The sequence below is a fragment of the Rhododendron vialii genome, chromosome 11a (genome assembly GCF_030253575.1).
Source record: "Rhododendron vialii isolate Sample 1 chromosome 11a, ASM3025357v1".
Lineage (NCBI taxonomy): Eukaryota > Viridiplantae > Streptophyta > Magnoliopsida > Ericales > Ericaceae > Rhododendron > Rhododendron vialii.
The window spans coordinates 18,987,306-19,003,310 of NC_080567.1; the positions used below are offsets into that span (position 1 = coordinate 18,987,306).

Below are 16,005 nucleotides of genomic sequence, written 5' to 3' on the forward strand. Positions count from 1 at the left end.
AATAATTTCAACTATAAAATGGCAAGCCTTGGGCCCCTCCGCAGCATGCAAAACTAATTATTACTATCAGTTTCAGTGAAATGCAGAATTGGGACTTGGATTGGGCCGTGCTATTACCATCACAATCTCATACAAACACTTCTCTAATGAAGAGTTTCTCAGCCAAGAAAAACAAAATATAGAGACGGCCAATTGCGATGTAAAACAACAAAAAAAAAAAAGTGTGCATAGATAATGGTCGATTTCATAACTAGTCAAGGGGCTAAACAAAAAGAGTACAAGCTATTTGCTAGATGCAGAATTGGCACATTTCTCTAGTCTCTAAGCATATTTATACCATCAACAAAACAAGTTGCTTATTTTTTCGATATCAGCATTCAAAGAGGAAAGATACACAAGCCTCGGATCTACAAACAGCCTGCAGACACTTCACATCCTTCACAAATGTCTAGATAGCAGCGTAAAATGGCGCAATTCCAGAATTGCTATTGACTTGTAGATCCCTCCTCATATATTGCTTCATCTCCTCGTTAGATACAAAATTTTCACTCAATGCTCAAACCATGGACTGGATTTTGACATCATTCCCACCATTCAAATTACCATCGCAACAAGTCAAACGCGTCTCTACAACTGAATCTTGTTGATAATCAAACTTGGCTAGCTTAAACCGTGTTTCCCAGTCATCTGCTCTGCCTTCTTTGCGTTTTCTTATCCTCCCAGCTGACATTGCATGTCCCATGCAAGCAGCGGGAGCAAATGCATCGTCCAAACAATTAGCCATCTCTTGATCCTCGTCAACTATATTTTGTCCTTTCTGGTTTTCAAGGCAAAACAAGATACTGTCATTTTGGTTTTTGCAACCAGGTTTGGAATCAGAGATCTCATTGCCTACTCTCGATTTAGAAATAACTGTTTTAGCCCGGAGTTTCAAAATGTCATGACCAAATACTCTAACCCCGTGCTCTTCAAGAACTTGTAACCATCCTGTAATAGCGAGTTACGTAACCAACTTAGCAGAGAGAGAGAGGGAAGAATCAAAATGGAAAAGGAAAAACTGTCGTCTTGTCAATTATTGAAGTTTCATAGGTTAAATCACATATGATGCACGGACACGGGGCCACGGGAATTCTAAAAAAATGGGGACACGGACACGGCGGGGGATACGCCACGTGTATGTATATTTATTTATTTGTTAATATTTTTTTTAAAATTTTTTTCCAAATTTAAATGGTAAAATGTGGACAAACAAAAAACCATAGTTCCAATACCATTCAAACAAAACAAGACATCCATAAGTTCAATACAACCCTATTGGAAAATTATAGTTTGACCCCCAAATTTTTTTTAAAAATTGCATTTTGACCCCTAATTTTTTTACACTTTGACCCCCCGCCGTGTCCCCATTGGTGTCCCCCTTAAAAATTTAAATTAAATTATGGGACACGTCACGTGGCGTGTCCCATACGTGTCCCCGTGTCCAACACTGCAATACATCGACCTCTAGAGGTATCGGTGCTTCATAGAGTCATATCCATCTTTGCTAGTGCCGTTTACCTTTCCTTCCATCACCATTCCTACAAAGAGTTCTTAAATGTAGCTCACCCATTAAGTAAAATGAGTATCTATATCTTTGCATTAAACAATTGCTTGGTAGAACAGGAGCAATTTTGGGGTGAGGAATTCATGTATTTGTAACCAGATGAACTAAAATTATAAATAATGGAAACATGGAGCCATGAAACAACTCACTGATAAGAGCTTTGGGAGTGGAAGCATTTGGTAGACTAATCTTGTCCTCCAGACCAGTCTGATTAGTGAACCACTTAATTAATTGATTGGGTAAGCAAGATTTGGAGAAGGCATCTATGTAAGAAATGGCTCTGGTCTGGTCGCAAATTTCCCTGAGGCAGACAAAATGGATTTATATCAGGCAGTTTATTTCGCAATGCAAGTTTTGCATCTCGGCATCTATAGTTTTCCCATACCTAGCAAACTGTACAGCATTATCTACAACTAACAACCATGTCAGGGCGACACTCTTCAAGCAGTCACCAGGTTGCTGAGTCCACATTTGAGCTTTTAAATATGAATGATCTACCAATATCACAACATCATATAGCACTTGACGGAGAAGAACTTCATTCTCAGAACTCTGCAGTAATAAGATGTGGATCAGGTATAAAAACTCGAAATATGTTTAGTTTTGATCAGCAGCACATTTTTTCAAACAGCAATAAGTAAGATATGATCTGCAAACATGGCCTTTGGACGCACTGGCACACATCATGCACAAGTACGAGAAGAAAGTGACCAAAATGCCATTAAAAGGAAGGGAGTTAGGACCTGGGTTGTAGAGAGTGGACAAACTGGATTTAAATAACTGAAACCAACAAAGAAAAATGGAAGCATAAGGCATAGACATACAGACCAATATGGTGGTAACAGGCAAACCTGGCTCCAAAAGCATTCTGAGAAGCATATCTGAGAGGAAGCATCAAGAAATCAGGTATGCATATCAAAATGCATTAAGAAGAACATTTGAACCTGTCAACTAGAGCAGATAATTAACACTAATTTTCCACAAGGAACCCGGTAAACAAGATGTCAAAAAACATGAGAAGTCATGTCCAGCGTATGAACAAAACCTGTATTAAACAATTACACAGCGGATCGATATAAAGACAATAGTGCTGCATTCAGGATCCAATGGCCTGCTTGAGTACTCATATGTTGCAGGATAGGCAATGCTTTCAACCAGCCAACCAAACAAAGCCTTGCATCTTAATTAAGTGGGGCCAACGCAAATTTTTTTACCCAGTTTGCTCTCTGAAGGGTATCCACCATGGCCTACATGAATTCAGGTCTTTCCCTAACTCCAATATTCCACAAACTATATACCTATGACGCTTTCTTTCTGTCATGTCTATACTTGACTTAGTTGCATGTGATCAAACGACCCAAATGTCCATTTAACATCCTTGTAGCGTCTACATTCATTTCTTAGTACCCAGTACTATATATGTGTAACACGATTGGTCTAAAACTTTGTTCAATAGAATTATTTTTCTTTTCAACTTTGTAGGTATCAGATCGACTGCAAAATAGGCCTGAAGCACTCCATTAAAGGCAACCTATTTTGATTTCTATTGAGTTGCTTCTTACCCAATCTCTCCGTCCTTGGTTAATCAAAAGATTCAAAACTAGGTAGCCAGACTGTTCAACTTTTTCAATGACCAAAAAAGTTAGCACATCAAATTTATATCTAAAAGTTGTGATATCATGCAACCAAGATTCAGTTATAATTGTCCAACAAACTTGCATAGGAGCATTAAACATGGGAGTAGTGGCAAGGAAGGGAGCATATTGACTTATATGGAAAGTATGTAAAGTTTAAATCATCAAAGATGATGTATAGGTTGGGACCTGATATTGCACCATATAACTGTTTGTTTCAGAATGTAATTTCTTATTGCGGTTACTTGCATGTATGGCAGCATGATGGTAATGATATTAAGAGAACAGAAAATTGGGCTAGAGTCCATGTCCGGCATACACCCCATTTAGTTTGTGAACTGCTAACAGACGAAAAAATATCTATTGCTAAAAAAAGTGATAATCCAACCATACATCAACAGTAATTTTATCTAAACTAACTAAACATTAGCGCACTCTACGATCAAAGCTTGACAAATACTAAATCAAATGCTCTAAGCAATAGTTATCCTCACCAAAAAAGCAGCCATTCTGAAACCCCGTTATAGTCTGAACCGCCCAATGCTGCATATCCTTTTGCAACTCCTCACCCGAAACCCCTGAACCAAACTTCAAACACAACCCCAGCAAAAAAGCCTCAACCATAACAATCCCAGCTACGTAACCAGCTCCGCATCCCGCACTAACCTCGCTACGAACCTCCTCACTAACAAGTGGAAAGAACACCCTCAAATCATCCCCAAACTCGCTCCTCTCCCCAACTCGACCGACACTCCAAACACGGATCAAATCCACAAACCCACCCGTCAAATTACCCGACCCATTTCCCCACTGCTCAAAACTATTAGAACAGCATAGTAGAATGTAACTAACAACCACTTCTACCAAACCCTCAACCTCCCCCTTCAAGCCCAAACCCTTACCCAAGCAATCAACAACAATGTAATACAACTCGGATACAACCGGAGCGAGAACAGCGACCCTTTTCGAGCCACTATACGGGTTCGAACACGAAACCAACAACTGAAACAAGTCCTTCACAGCTGCTATCGACTTGACAGAGCTGTGAAAGGTCGTTGCTGAGTAAAACCAGGTGATCTCGAGTGGTGGGTCACTCATTGACTGGACCAAGCGGAGGAAAATCGAGCCGAAGACGAAGAAATCGGTGGACCCCTTGTTGTGTTCGGCCAAGAAGTGGTCGATCGATTCTTGCAGCATGAGTCGGTAGTTGTTGTGAAATGGGTTCATGATTTTTGGGTATATGGTAATCGATGGGATTTTGATGGTTAAATGGATAGAATTGGTGGAATTACAGGTAGGTTTTAAAATGGTTCTGCGTGGAAGGTGAGCACAAAACCCTAGTTTGGTGCGTTTGTCAATTGTGGTTTGGGGGAGTGGAGATGGGAGGGAGCAGGCCGTGGGGTGGGCCTCGTCTGTGTAACGGTAACATTTGAATTTGGAGAAGAAAAGAGAAAATTACGAAAACATTTGAGAAAAAACGAATATAAACACACGTGGAAAATTAAATGAGAAAACACCTTGCCACGCGTGATTTTAGAAAGACATTGTTGGGATTTTAATTACGGTCTTGCTATTGTCAGCCCAGCCCACTGGGCTGACAATAAACACATTAGAAGACAAAAATTGTGTATTTTTTATACTCTTTAATATACATTCACACACTCACTATCGTCAGCCCATTGGGCTGATTTTAGAATTTTCCTTTTAAGAACTGCGTTACTAATAAATTTAGGATAATGCATACTCCATCTATCCCACATTGTTGGTCCTTTATAAAAAAAATACGTAATTTTTACATCAAAAAATTTAAGTATTTTCATTCATGACACCAAATTAAAAATCTCATTATGGCGGAGGGAGTATGTTGTTTTATGGTAGAATGGATAATAGAAGGTGAGTTTATTTCGATAAATAAGCTCAAACTTGATTTAAAACTTAACGGGTTTTTAAAAGCAATAAGACAAGTGGTATTGATCACTTTTGGGCCCCATTTTAGGGTCTCACACATATGATTTGAGTCATTGACTACTTTTCAAATAATTATTTGAGTAGTCTGGTAAAAAACCAGCTCGATTCAATATATGTTTAAATGCTTAATTCATTCATCTTACTTTTTATTCAGAATTAAAATCAATCAACGGCTCATATCCTTTTGCATCGATAAGACCAAGGTCGGTACGCTTAGTCAGGCTCTTTTAGAAGTATGTTCAAACTTGACTTGTATATAAGGCAAGCCAACTCAAAACGTACTTTTAATCAAGTCGATCACAAATCAATTTAATTTTTTAACATCATAACTCCAACAAACCAAATAGTTGTTGCTTATTTGAGGTGGTTTGAAACCTTTACGAGTTTTAAAAAAACGTTCCTCCATCTTCGTTTATGTATTGTCACAAAGTGATTTCAAATGAAATTTTAGAAAGCAAACATAAGCTCGAACTCAAGCAGCTTAGTTCGTTTACCAACTCTAGTAAGCTTTTTCTCCTATATGCTAGAATAAAAAACCAAACAAAAATTGATTGGGCTTTTGATCCAATTCAAAACCCAACTTAAAGGTGGGCCTACACAACAGTACAAACAGCTCCAAGCCCAACTGGAGCGAAACCAATTAGGGTTTCCTGTCCTCATTTTCTCTCTCGCCCTCATTCACCAATCCTCTCTCTCATCTCATTTTAACCTCACTGAGAGCACTTTCTCTCTCTGACCTCGCCGTCGCCTTGTAACTTGTAAGCGTCGTCTCTCTCTCTCTCTCTCTCTCTCTCTCTCTCTCTCTCTCTCTCACAGTTTGTGTGCATGCATGTGTATGAGCTTATAGCGTTACTGCTTCATCTATTCTCGTTCCTATTTCTGGTCCGTGCTCCTATCTATCCATTCTGCTTCATCTTTTAAAGAATCCTGTTTTCGATTTGCTTTATTTTTATATTATTCTGCGTCTTCACGAAGCTTTTCACCACACATTTCTCTGACCTTGCTATGAGCTTATTAGGAGTTGCGTGTTTGGATCGGTAACTAGTGCGAGTGATAGAATTCTGCTATGTTTTGCTTATATCTGAGTTGATATTTTAAATATTTCATTTCATGTGTTATTCGAAGACGGGATCATGGATTTAGGATCTTAGATGCATTTTTGCAGCCAGTTTCATGTAATTCTTATCCAAGTTCGAGTAGGATAGGGTATTTGCTCGGTACACTACACCTTTGGATGGAGGGATCCCATGAGAAAAGAAAAGAAAGGGTTATGGTTTCTTGCCAATTAACTCATTGGATTGAGCATTTTGGTGAGAAACGATGAGAAAAGTGCAACAAAAAAAAAATTGATTGGCCCTTCCCCTTTCTCACCCAATCTCGCATAAAATGGTGAGATTTTGTGAGAAGGGGCTTGCCCTTCTCATCTCATCCTCCCCCACCATCCAAAGGAGCTCTGTTTGGAACTTACTACTTAGGGAAAGAAAAAGAAATGAAGGTTGGAAAACGAGAGTGAAAGTTAAAGAGAAATTGAGAGAAAAGTTGAACCTGTGTTCGAAATTTTGCCTTATCATTTTTTAAGAACCAAACAAGGGGAAGAATTTTTTTTAAATTTTCCCTTCCTTTCCACCCTTTCCCCCAAGTTCCAAGCATAGCCTTAAACTAGTTATGCTGTAATGGAAATGCTTGGAGTTGGCTGTGTAGAATGATGATGTGTTATTAGCTGGACCAGGAGGAGCAGCTTAGGACATAACTCCATGCTTCTCCAAGGTTTCTTTGTTGTGCATCTTTTGTTCATTTTCAAAAAAATTGTACTATCTTAGTTTGAGAGTAGGCTTTCCGCCGTTGTCTTTTTATCTATGACATGTGCTGTGCACAATGCAGTATCAGTTATGCGTATTTTGTATTGCTACGTTTATGTAGGGGAGAAGATAGTTTCAGGCTTAATCCAGGCGAACATTCTTTATGAGGATTCAGTTGTCCAATTTCATGGATGTGTCTCTGCCAGAAAACATTTCTGAAATTAAGTTTGTGTGTCAGGGCCTGATGTTTATCAGTTACTGTAATTGCATTATGCTAGCCTTCACCATAGAGCAGTTTGTTCCTTTTAATTATTATGGCATTATTTTTTATTGATATTATTAAGGTTTTTATTTTGCTTGTGCTCAAGCCGGTGATTGTCATTTAAGCTAACCTGTTTCAGCTGCTGATAGGTTTTTTACTACGTGGATTGCAGGCGTTCTAGGACGGTCGTCTTTTGTTTTAGAACTTTGCTGTTGTTGTAGTTAAGAGTACTCAAGATGGTAAGTTGTTTGTTTCGACTGCTTTTTGTTGTAATCTTCTGTTGTCTGAACTTGTGTAGAGTTGAGAGTGTTCTAATGGATGCATTCACGTGATATGTGCAGGTGAAGTTCACAGCTGACGAGCTTCGTAGGATTATGGACTACAAGCACAACATTCGTAACATGTCTGTTATTGCACATGTGGATCATGGTATGAAAGCTATCCGACTTTGGTATCTCTTGTATTCTGGAGGCTTTATCATAGTAAAGTTTGCAGTGCTGTTGATTAGTTCACCTGCGAAGATATTTAATCAATGGAGAAACTGCATTTGAATTTTTATCCTTCGTGTTCCCACAATCATTCATATTAGTGTATCCTTTGGGGGATTAGAACTGCAGGTACCACCTGTATGGCTGTATCGGGCAATATTGATCTGAATCTGTTACAGTGTTCCTTTCGTTTTATTTAATTTGAAGTGATGGTGCCTTCATGCAAATACATTATCATGTAACCTAAACACACCAACAAAAGAGAAATACCTTGACAAAAAGAGAACACTTGACATATATTTGCTTTGGTAAACATACTGACACAACTGTTGCTTTTTTCTTCCTCCCAGGGAAATCCACACTTACTGATTCTCTTGTGGCTGCTGCTGGTATCATTGCTCAAGAAGTTGCTGGTGATGTCCGGATGACAGATACCCGGGCAGATGAAGCTGAACGTGGTATCACCATCAAGTCTACTGGCATATCTCTCTACTATGAGATGACTGATGAGTCACTGAAGTCGTTCAAAGGAGAGCGTAATGGGAATGAATACCTTATCAATCTAATTGATTCTCCTGGACACGTTGATTTTTCTTCCGAGGTCACAGCTGCCCTTCGAATTACTGATGGTGCTCTTGTGGTGGTTGATTGTGTTGAGGGTGTCTGTGTCCAAACAGAAACTGTTCTCCGACAGGCTTTGGGTGAAAGGATCCGACCGGTGTTAACTGTTAACAAGATGGACAGGTGCTTCCTTGAGCTCCAGGTCGATGGAGAGGAGGCTTACCAGACATTCCAGAGAGTGATTGAAAATGCTAATGTGATCATGGCCACGTACGAGGATCCCCTCCTTGGTGACGTTATGGTGTACCCTGAGAAAGGAACAGTTGCTTTCTCAGCTGGGTTGCACGGCTGGGCTTTCACTCTGACCAACTTTGCTAAGATGTATGCTTCCAAATTTGGTGTCGATGAGTCTAAGATGATGGAGCGTCTCTGGGGCGAAAACTACTTTGACCCTGCCACCAAAAAGTGGACCACCAAGAATTCTGGCTCTGCTACTTGCAAGCGTGGATTTGTTCAGTTCTGCTATGAACCCATTAAGCAGATCATCAACACTTGCATGAATGACCAGAAAGACAAGCTGTGGCCCATGTTGCAGAAGCTTGGTGTCACAATGAAGTCTGATGAGAAGGAGTTGATGGGGAAGGCTCTGATGAAGCGTGTCATGCAGACCTGGCTTCCAGCGAGTAGTGCCCTCCTGGAAATGATGATCTTCCATCTCCCTTCTCCTTCCACTGCTCAAAGATATCGTGTTGAGAATTTGTATGAGGGACCCCTTGATGATCAGTATGCGAATGCTATTAGGAACTGTGATCCCGAGGGGCCTCTCATGCTGTACGTGTCCAAGATGATTCCTGCTTCTGACAAGGGAAGGTTCTTTGCCTTTGGGCGTGTGTTCGCCGGGAAAGTGTCGACTGGTTTGAAGGTTAGAATCATGGGTCCGAACTATGTCCCTGGAGAGAAGAAGGACTTGTATGTTAAGAGTGTGCAAAGAACTGTTATTTGGATGGGAAAGAAGCAGGAAACCGTGGAAGACGTACCTTGTGGGAATACAGTGGCTTTGGTTGGTTTGGACCAGTATATCACTAAGAATGCTACCTTGACGAATGAGAAGGAAGCGGATGCCCACCCAATCCGAGCAATGAAGTTCTCAGTTTCACCTGTCGTTCGTGTGGCTGTTCAGTGCAAGGTTGCCTCTGACTTGCCCAAGCTTGTTGAAGGCCTCAAACGTCTGGCTAAATCTGACCCTATGGTGGTCTGTAGTATTGAGGAGTCTGGGGAGCACATCATTGCTGGTGCAGGAGAGCTGCACCTTGAAATCTGTCTGAAGGATTTAGTGGACGATTTCATGGGTGGAGCTGAAATTATCAAGTCAGATCCTGTTGTGTCTTTCCGTGAGACGGTTCTTGAGAAGTCGTCACGCACTGTCATGAGCAAGTCGCCAAACAAGCATAACCGTCTATACATGGAAGCTAGACCCTTGGAGGAGGGCCTTGCTGAGGCCATTGACGATGGACGTATTGGCCCAAGGGATGACCCCAAGGTCCGATCTAAAATATTGTCGGAGGAGTTCGGTTGGGACAAGGATCTCGCAAAAAAGATATGGTGTTTTGGGCCGGAAACCACTGGGCCTAACATGGTTGTGGATATGTGCAAGGGAGTTCAATACCTGAATGAAATCAAGGATTCTGTCGTTGCTGGGTTCCAATGGGCGTCAAAAGAAGGGGCACTATCGGAAGAAAACATGAGGGGTATTTGCTTTGAAGTTTGTGATGTGGTTTTGCATGCGGATGCTATTCACAGAGGAGGTGGGCAGGTCATTCCGACTGCCCGGAGGGTCATTTACGCTTCCCAGCTGACTGCCAAGCCCAGACTTTTGGAGCCTGTATACTTGGTGGAGATCCAGGCACCTGAACAAGCCCTTGGGGGAATTTACAGTGTTCTGAATCAAAAACGTGGTCATGTATTTGAGGAAATGCAGAGGCCGGGTACCCCCCTTTACAACATCAAGGCTTACCTTCCTGTTATAGAGTCGTTTGGTTTCTCTAGCACTTTGAGGGCAGCAACTTCAGGGCAGGCCTTTCCGCAGTGCGTTTTTGATCATTGGGATATGATGATGTCTGATCCATTGGAAGTTGGGTCACAGGCGGCAACCCTTGTGTCAGATATTCGCAAGAGGAAAGGGTTGAAGGAACAGATGACACCGCTGTCCGAGTTCGAGGACAAGCTGTAAGTCATCGCTTCTCAGATTATTCAATCCAAGCTACTAGTTCAGATGATAGTGAATGGTCGATGAGAGACAGTAATGCTGGACTGGATAATTTTGTTGGTTTTGTCTATTGAGATTCTCATTTTTCGATGGTCTGTTGTAGAACATTTGGTTCATGGGAGTTGATTCCCTCGGTATTATGTTTGCATCTTATTCTGTGAACGAGTTTTGGAACTCTCTCTCAGTTATCTTTTCAGGTAACGTTTTTGATTTTCAGAGTGTAATCGGATGTGGTTTGAACCTCTTTGAGATGCATTTGTTCTGCCATTTTGATCAGTAGTTAGTGGTTGCAAATGAGCTCCATCTAAATTAACGATGTATCCTGTATTTGAAAAAAATAGTGATCTTCTTCCAATGCTGTAGACATGTAAAAGTGTTCTTCCAATCTACATTTCGATGAGATTTATATGCTTTTATGATCTGGAAAACGTAAGTTTACAGAACAATATTGGTGAATGTTGAGTTTTGTTACAAATGCAGCTACGAAGTAATCTATGGATCCTTTAATCCAACCTATTTTGGTGTTCTATATGTAGATGGAATTTATGGCATCTGTAAGGAGTGCAGTACTTGAGGTTATGATAAAGCACAGTTTCCTGAGTCTTCTATTGTTGCTTATGTAATTTAACTAAACACAAACAACTTACATTTACGAATCAACCCAAAATATGGATTGAATATCAAATTTATTCGAAACAATCCTCAGCAACAAACAACCGGTGATCATGCTTTTCGTGCGTGGCACGAAGGTCACCCCCTAGTAGAAGTTAAAGCATCGATATTAAGACTCATTCCTGGAAAACTTGTGAGATATGAAAAACCAAAGTCGTATGTGAAATTCATGGTCCTAACTTCAAATTAAAAAGTTCGTTATGTCAAAGCCATATTATTCCAAAAACAGATTGTGCCATCTCTTTTTTGGCATCAAAGAAGAACATCATGTATATTAATGAGAAGAAGATTACAAGCGTTTAGTAAATACAATTTGTAATTTTGTCAACTCCTTTTCTATGAATAGTGGAGAACCAATTTGTGGTTTCCCTAGTCTATTAACTAGGCACGACTAAGAGCATTTCCAGCCCTTACTCCGATGGGTATGAACTATGAAGCACTCCGAGTCTAAGTATAAATTTGAGTTAAACCTTCATCAATTGCATATTTGTAAATCGTAGAGGCACAAAAAAGCCTTCTGCATTTTGAGTAAGGATTGAGTCTCTCTATTTGAGTAGAAAATTCAGTAAAATTCACTTTGATACATATATATTATATAAGTTGAGAATAAATTATATACATTGGTGGTGTAAACCTTTATTTCCTTCAAATCAATTACATTGCCCCACGTCGTCAAAACAGTGGTCTCAATTAATAGAACATGGCGACGTGTCGCAATGTAATTAATTTTAAGAAAACAAATATTTACATCGGCGGTGTAAATAATTTAATCTCATATACGTTTGAGTCAAGGAGTTCCCTTTGTGATTTATTTATTTATTTTTATATAGTATTTTTTGAGTTTAAGTGAAGAAATGGGTAAAAATGTTGGAGATGCATACTCAGAATTATACAAATTTAAAGTTTGGGTAAAACCATCCAAAATCCACCTCCATCCCTAGAATTAAACTCCTACCAAATTGAGTTTTACTCAAATCCTACCTAAATTTCCAACTGGTAATTTTGGATGGTCAATGGTTGTGGTAACTGCTGGTGGTGAGCAAAGGTGGTGGTGGTTTGCGGGTGGTGATGAACATTGACGGTGGTAGTAACGAGTGTCCAAGAAGGTTGTTGGAGAGTTTTTCGAGCGTCTGAGGGGTTTGTCAGGGAATGTCAATGAACGGCGAGGTTTGTCCGAGAGTCGGCGAGAACAGGTGAAGGTTGTCGTGACATTTGTCTAGGGTTTTCAGATCTAGGATTTAAGTCACCAAATCAGAATTCGACTGAATAAGATGTCAATCTAAGATTTACAAGGGTTGTCAAGAGCTGGGTGTGCTCTGGTGGTGGGGCGGGCGAGTGAGACACGTTGGTGTCAGGATTACGATCTTCCTTGGAAGGATTTTGGGAAGAATGGGAGGGAAGAGAGAAATTAAAGTTTTTAATTTTTTTTCAATAATAATTTGGATAAAAAAAGAGTTTGTCATTAATTTAAAATGATACCACCCGAAGCAAATTTTACTCAAATTTGAGCTAGGGCTAGAGATGCTCTATTAAACCATTTACACCCAAAGCAAAGAGAAAAAGAAAAAGAAAAAGGGAGAGAGAGAGAGAGAGAGAGAGAGAGAGAGAGAGAGAGACTCTAGAAAATCTATTAGGGACCCTTTGGGCAAATTATTCCCAAGTCATGGACAGGTTTTTGGGTGTAGGAGGAGGGTTCGGCGTGGGATCGCTTACGTGTGAATGTCCGTGAGCTGGAGAGGTGCGATTGGTCGATGATTAGCGGAGGGAAGAGGAAAGAAATCTTATGGGATGAGGGAAAGAGAAGAAGGTACAAATGGAACAGAGGCAGCGTGTCTCTTTCGTTCTCTGCGGGGTATTTGGCCTTTTCCGGGGTTGAGCAAGTGAGGTCACTCCTTTTCTCTGAGAAAGAATGTTCTTCTTCCTCAAATTCAGTGCTCACGCACTCTCTCCCAGAAAAAGATCCTCTCCCATAATTGGGAATGTCAGGGGTATTTATAGGGTACCTCGGCCTAGGTTAGGCCCAGGACGGCGCTCTTATTAAATCCTGACACGTGTCCCCTCTGTACCTCCTAACCTTGGGGAGACTTGCCATTTTCGCGGGCATTTGTCCGAGGGGCGACTCGTAACTCCATGGCGATACCCTAATCCCAAGCCACCAAGCCACAAAAAATTCCCCTATTCCCGCTAGCGCGAGGTCGCGACCCGCAGCGATCGTATTTTCTCCGCGGAGTCCCTCCCGGACCCAGCCTCTGGGTTAGGACGGGACTCTGGGAACTCTTTAATATCATCTTTTGTAGTCACACGGTCCCCCTCTGATAGGATTATTTCAGGATGCGTCTCATAATTCCACGGTAACATTGGGGCTCCGCGGTAGCTTCCCGCGGACGACTTCCGCAGGGACTAATATCCTTGTTGCGTGTTCACGTGCTTTCTTCTCATTGGGTGGTCAACTATCCTTCGTTGGGTAAAGATCTGACCGAGGCTACTTTTCTCCGCAGGTCCCGCTACCACGTGTCTGTAAGCAATTGGAAGATCAAATAGTATTCCTTGATGTTGGAAAAATGTATGCATATTAATTTATTAAAAAATTATATGTATTACAATTATATATTTATTTTGATGATTGTCAGAAAATTAGATTAATTATTTTGATGATGTTTTTATATTTATCGCCAAGTCATTTTCGGACTAATTTTCTCAACCTTGTAAAATTGCTTTAAGTCTCTTGAATTCAAAGTTTAATATCTTCAAAGGTGTAGTAAGCTCAATACATGCGTTAACGGAATTATTCAGATGAATTTTTGAGCTACAGGTTGACGAATCGGATGACAGGTTGGCTGTATGAACAGAAGAGGTTGTCAACCGGACTTCACTGGATGGCAGACTGATTGAGAAAGTGCACGACCTTCCGGTCGACCGGTCGAACGACCGGCAGTAAATTTTTTGCAAATTTCTGCAGATCAGTAAAATCCCAATGGCTATATTTTTCTTAAATTAACTCTCCAACGGTACCAGTAATTTACTAACGGCTAGTAGGTGGATGGATCACTATATAAGGATTGAAGAATACATTGATGAGTACCAAGTCAAGCACAATCAATCCATATCATTCCAAGAGCAAATTCTCCAAAGATCAAAGCTTACAAATCTCCTTGTTTTTCTCCTTTCATATTTTTCTTAAGAGAAATTGTGTATAAGTCATGAGCGATAATATTTCACATTTTGTCCACAAACTTGTAAATCCTAAGTGAGTGTTTGAGTCAAACACTTGAAAGCTTAGAAGACCAAATTCCGATTGAATTTGGGTGTTATTATTTTTGAGAGCTTTCGGAGAAAACTCTTGCGGTTGCACTAGCTCATCGGGAAAGCTAGGGATAAGGTTGTTGTAAGCACCCGCAAGACTTACTATTTGTAATCTTTTTGAAGATTAGTGGAACCTTCAAGTAGTTGCTTGAGAAGAAGTAGACTAGGCCGAACCGTGGACAAATTCGGGCCAAACCACTATAAACAGGTTCTATCTCTCTAACTCTCTCTTTTACTTGCTTGTATTATCTTGAATATATTGTTAGAGAATAATTTTCAAATTGGTAATTTCTTTCACCCCCCCACCCCCCCACCCCCCCCCCCCCTAGGTTGTCTTTTTGGGTAACACTTGATAATAAGTTTGACGATTTTTGACCGTACCTACATATGCCCCCCGAGCGCGGACGGCGGGTGCGTGTCGTGCGCACTTTTCTCTTGCTGTAAGTTTTCGCGATCATCGTCAAGTGGTCTCGCTGAGTGACGGTTATCTTAGCGTCTTCTCACGATCCGTCGTAACCCTTTGTGTACCGGCGTGACCGTTGGTGTACGACTGCCATAAATACTTCATTAACCGACTTACTATATAAGCCCTTCATTCGTCATTTCCTTTTCACCTACCATTCAAGCCCTAGTCAAAACTCTGTCATTTTCTTTTCATCCCATTTGACAATCAATCTCTTTCCTTTCTACTTTTCGAAATTTCCCTCTCTTTTTCACATAAAAGACTCTGGATGGCTGCATGGGGCGTAATCATTGAGGAACCCGTCTCCATTGCGGACCAGTGGAGAAAAGCTCCATATCTTCAATCCGTGAGGGACCCCTTCTGGACCCTGGCGGAAGCCTACACCGCCGAGGGGCCCTCCACTTCCAATTCCATTTCTTTCACGACTCCTACTGACCTAGAGGACGCGGAGTTGGTCAATCCGTCTTCTGTTTTGCGTCTTCGTATAGAGCGTGAGGACTTCCCCTATTCAGACTGCCGCTTTGGAGCCCAGGCTTCGCCACCCTATGACTGGGCTAGGGCTGTAAGTGAGCCGAGCTACTCGCGAGCTCGGCTCGGCTCTTTAAGGCTCGGCTCGACTCGGCTCGTTTATTAAACGAGCCGAGTGGAACTCTGCTCGTTCGATAAAAGCTCGTGTTGTTAAGGGAGGCTCGGCTCGATTAAATAGGCTTGTTTAGTAAATGGCTAAGCTCGGCTTGTTAAGGCTCGAGCCGAGCTCGAGCTTGAGTTTTTGGCTCGTTAAGTAAACGAGCCGAGCTCGAGCTTGCCGAAGCTCAGCTCGTTTACACCCCTACACTGGGCCGAATGGGTCGATGAGGTAGTCAGCAACGCTTCCTTCAAACAAGTCTTTATGACCAACGGTAATTATGATGCTGTGATGCTGTCGCGGAGCATGAACATTCCGCGGCAGGGAGTGGCCATCAGAAACCTAAACCATGCGTGCTCGC

At 41.2% G+C, this 16,005-nt stretch overlaps 2 protein-coding genes across 4 annotated transcripts; one reads left to right on the plus strand and one right to left on the minus strand.

Annotated features, from left to right (window-relative positions):
• Window positions 1–228: 228 nt before the first annotated feature.
• LOC131306725 (uncharacterized) lies at window positions 229–4,660 on the minus strand. The gene is made up of 5 exons (XM_058333143.1): window positions 3,732–4,660; window positions 2,432–2,484; window positions 1,989–2,155; window positions 1,753–1,904; window positions 229–987 (listed from the first exon to the last, which is right to left on the minus strand). Exons 1-5 carry the CDS (start codon window positions 4,462–4,464, stop codon window positions 557–559), a joined length of 1,536 nt encoding a protein of 511 aa, XP_058189126.1. The 5' UTR covers window positions 4,465–4,660; the 3' UTR covers window positions 229–556.
• Window positions 4,661–5,872: 1,212 nt separating this feature from the next.
• LOC131306726 (elongation factor 2) lies at window positions 5,873–10,933 on the plus strand. Of its 3 annotated transcripts, none has more exons than XM_058333145.1 (4): window positions 5,873–5,963; window positions 7,416–7,505; window positions 7,608–7,695; window positions 8,105–10,933. In XM_058333145.1, the coding sequence occupies exons 2-4, from the start codon at window positions 7,503–7,505 to the stop codon at window positions 10,543–10,545; spliced, it is 2,532 nt and encodes an 843-aa protein (XP_058189128.1). In that variant the 5' UTR covers window positions 5,873–5,963; window positions 7,416–7,502; the 3' UTR covers window positions 10,546–10,933. The 3 variants fall into 3 exon arrangements, with proteins under 3 accessions (XP_058189128.1, XP_058189127.1, XP_058189129.1); XM_058333144.1 differs by having other exon boundaries at window positions 5,873–5,956; window positions 7,439–7,505; XM_058333146.1 differs by having other exon boundaries at window positions 5,933–5,956; window positions 7,439–7,512.
• The last annotated feature ends 5,072 nt before the right edge of the window (window positions 10,934–16,005 follow it).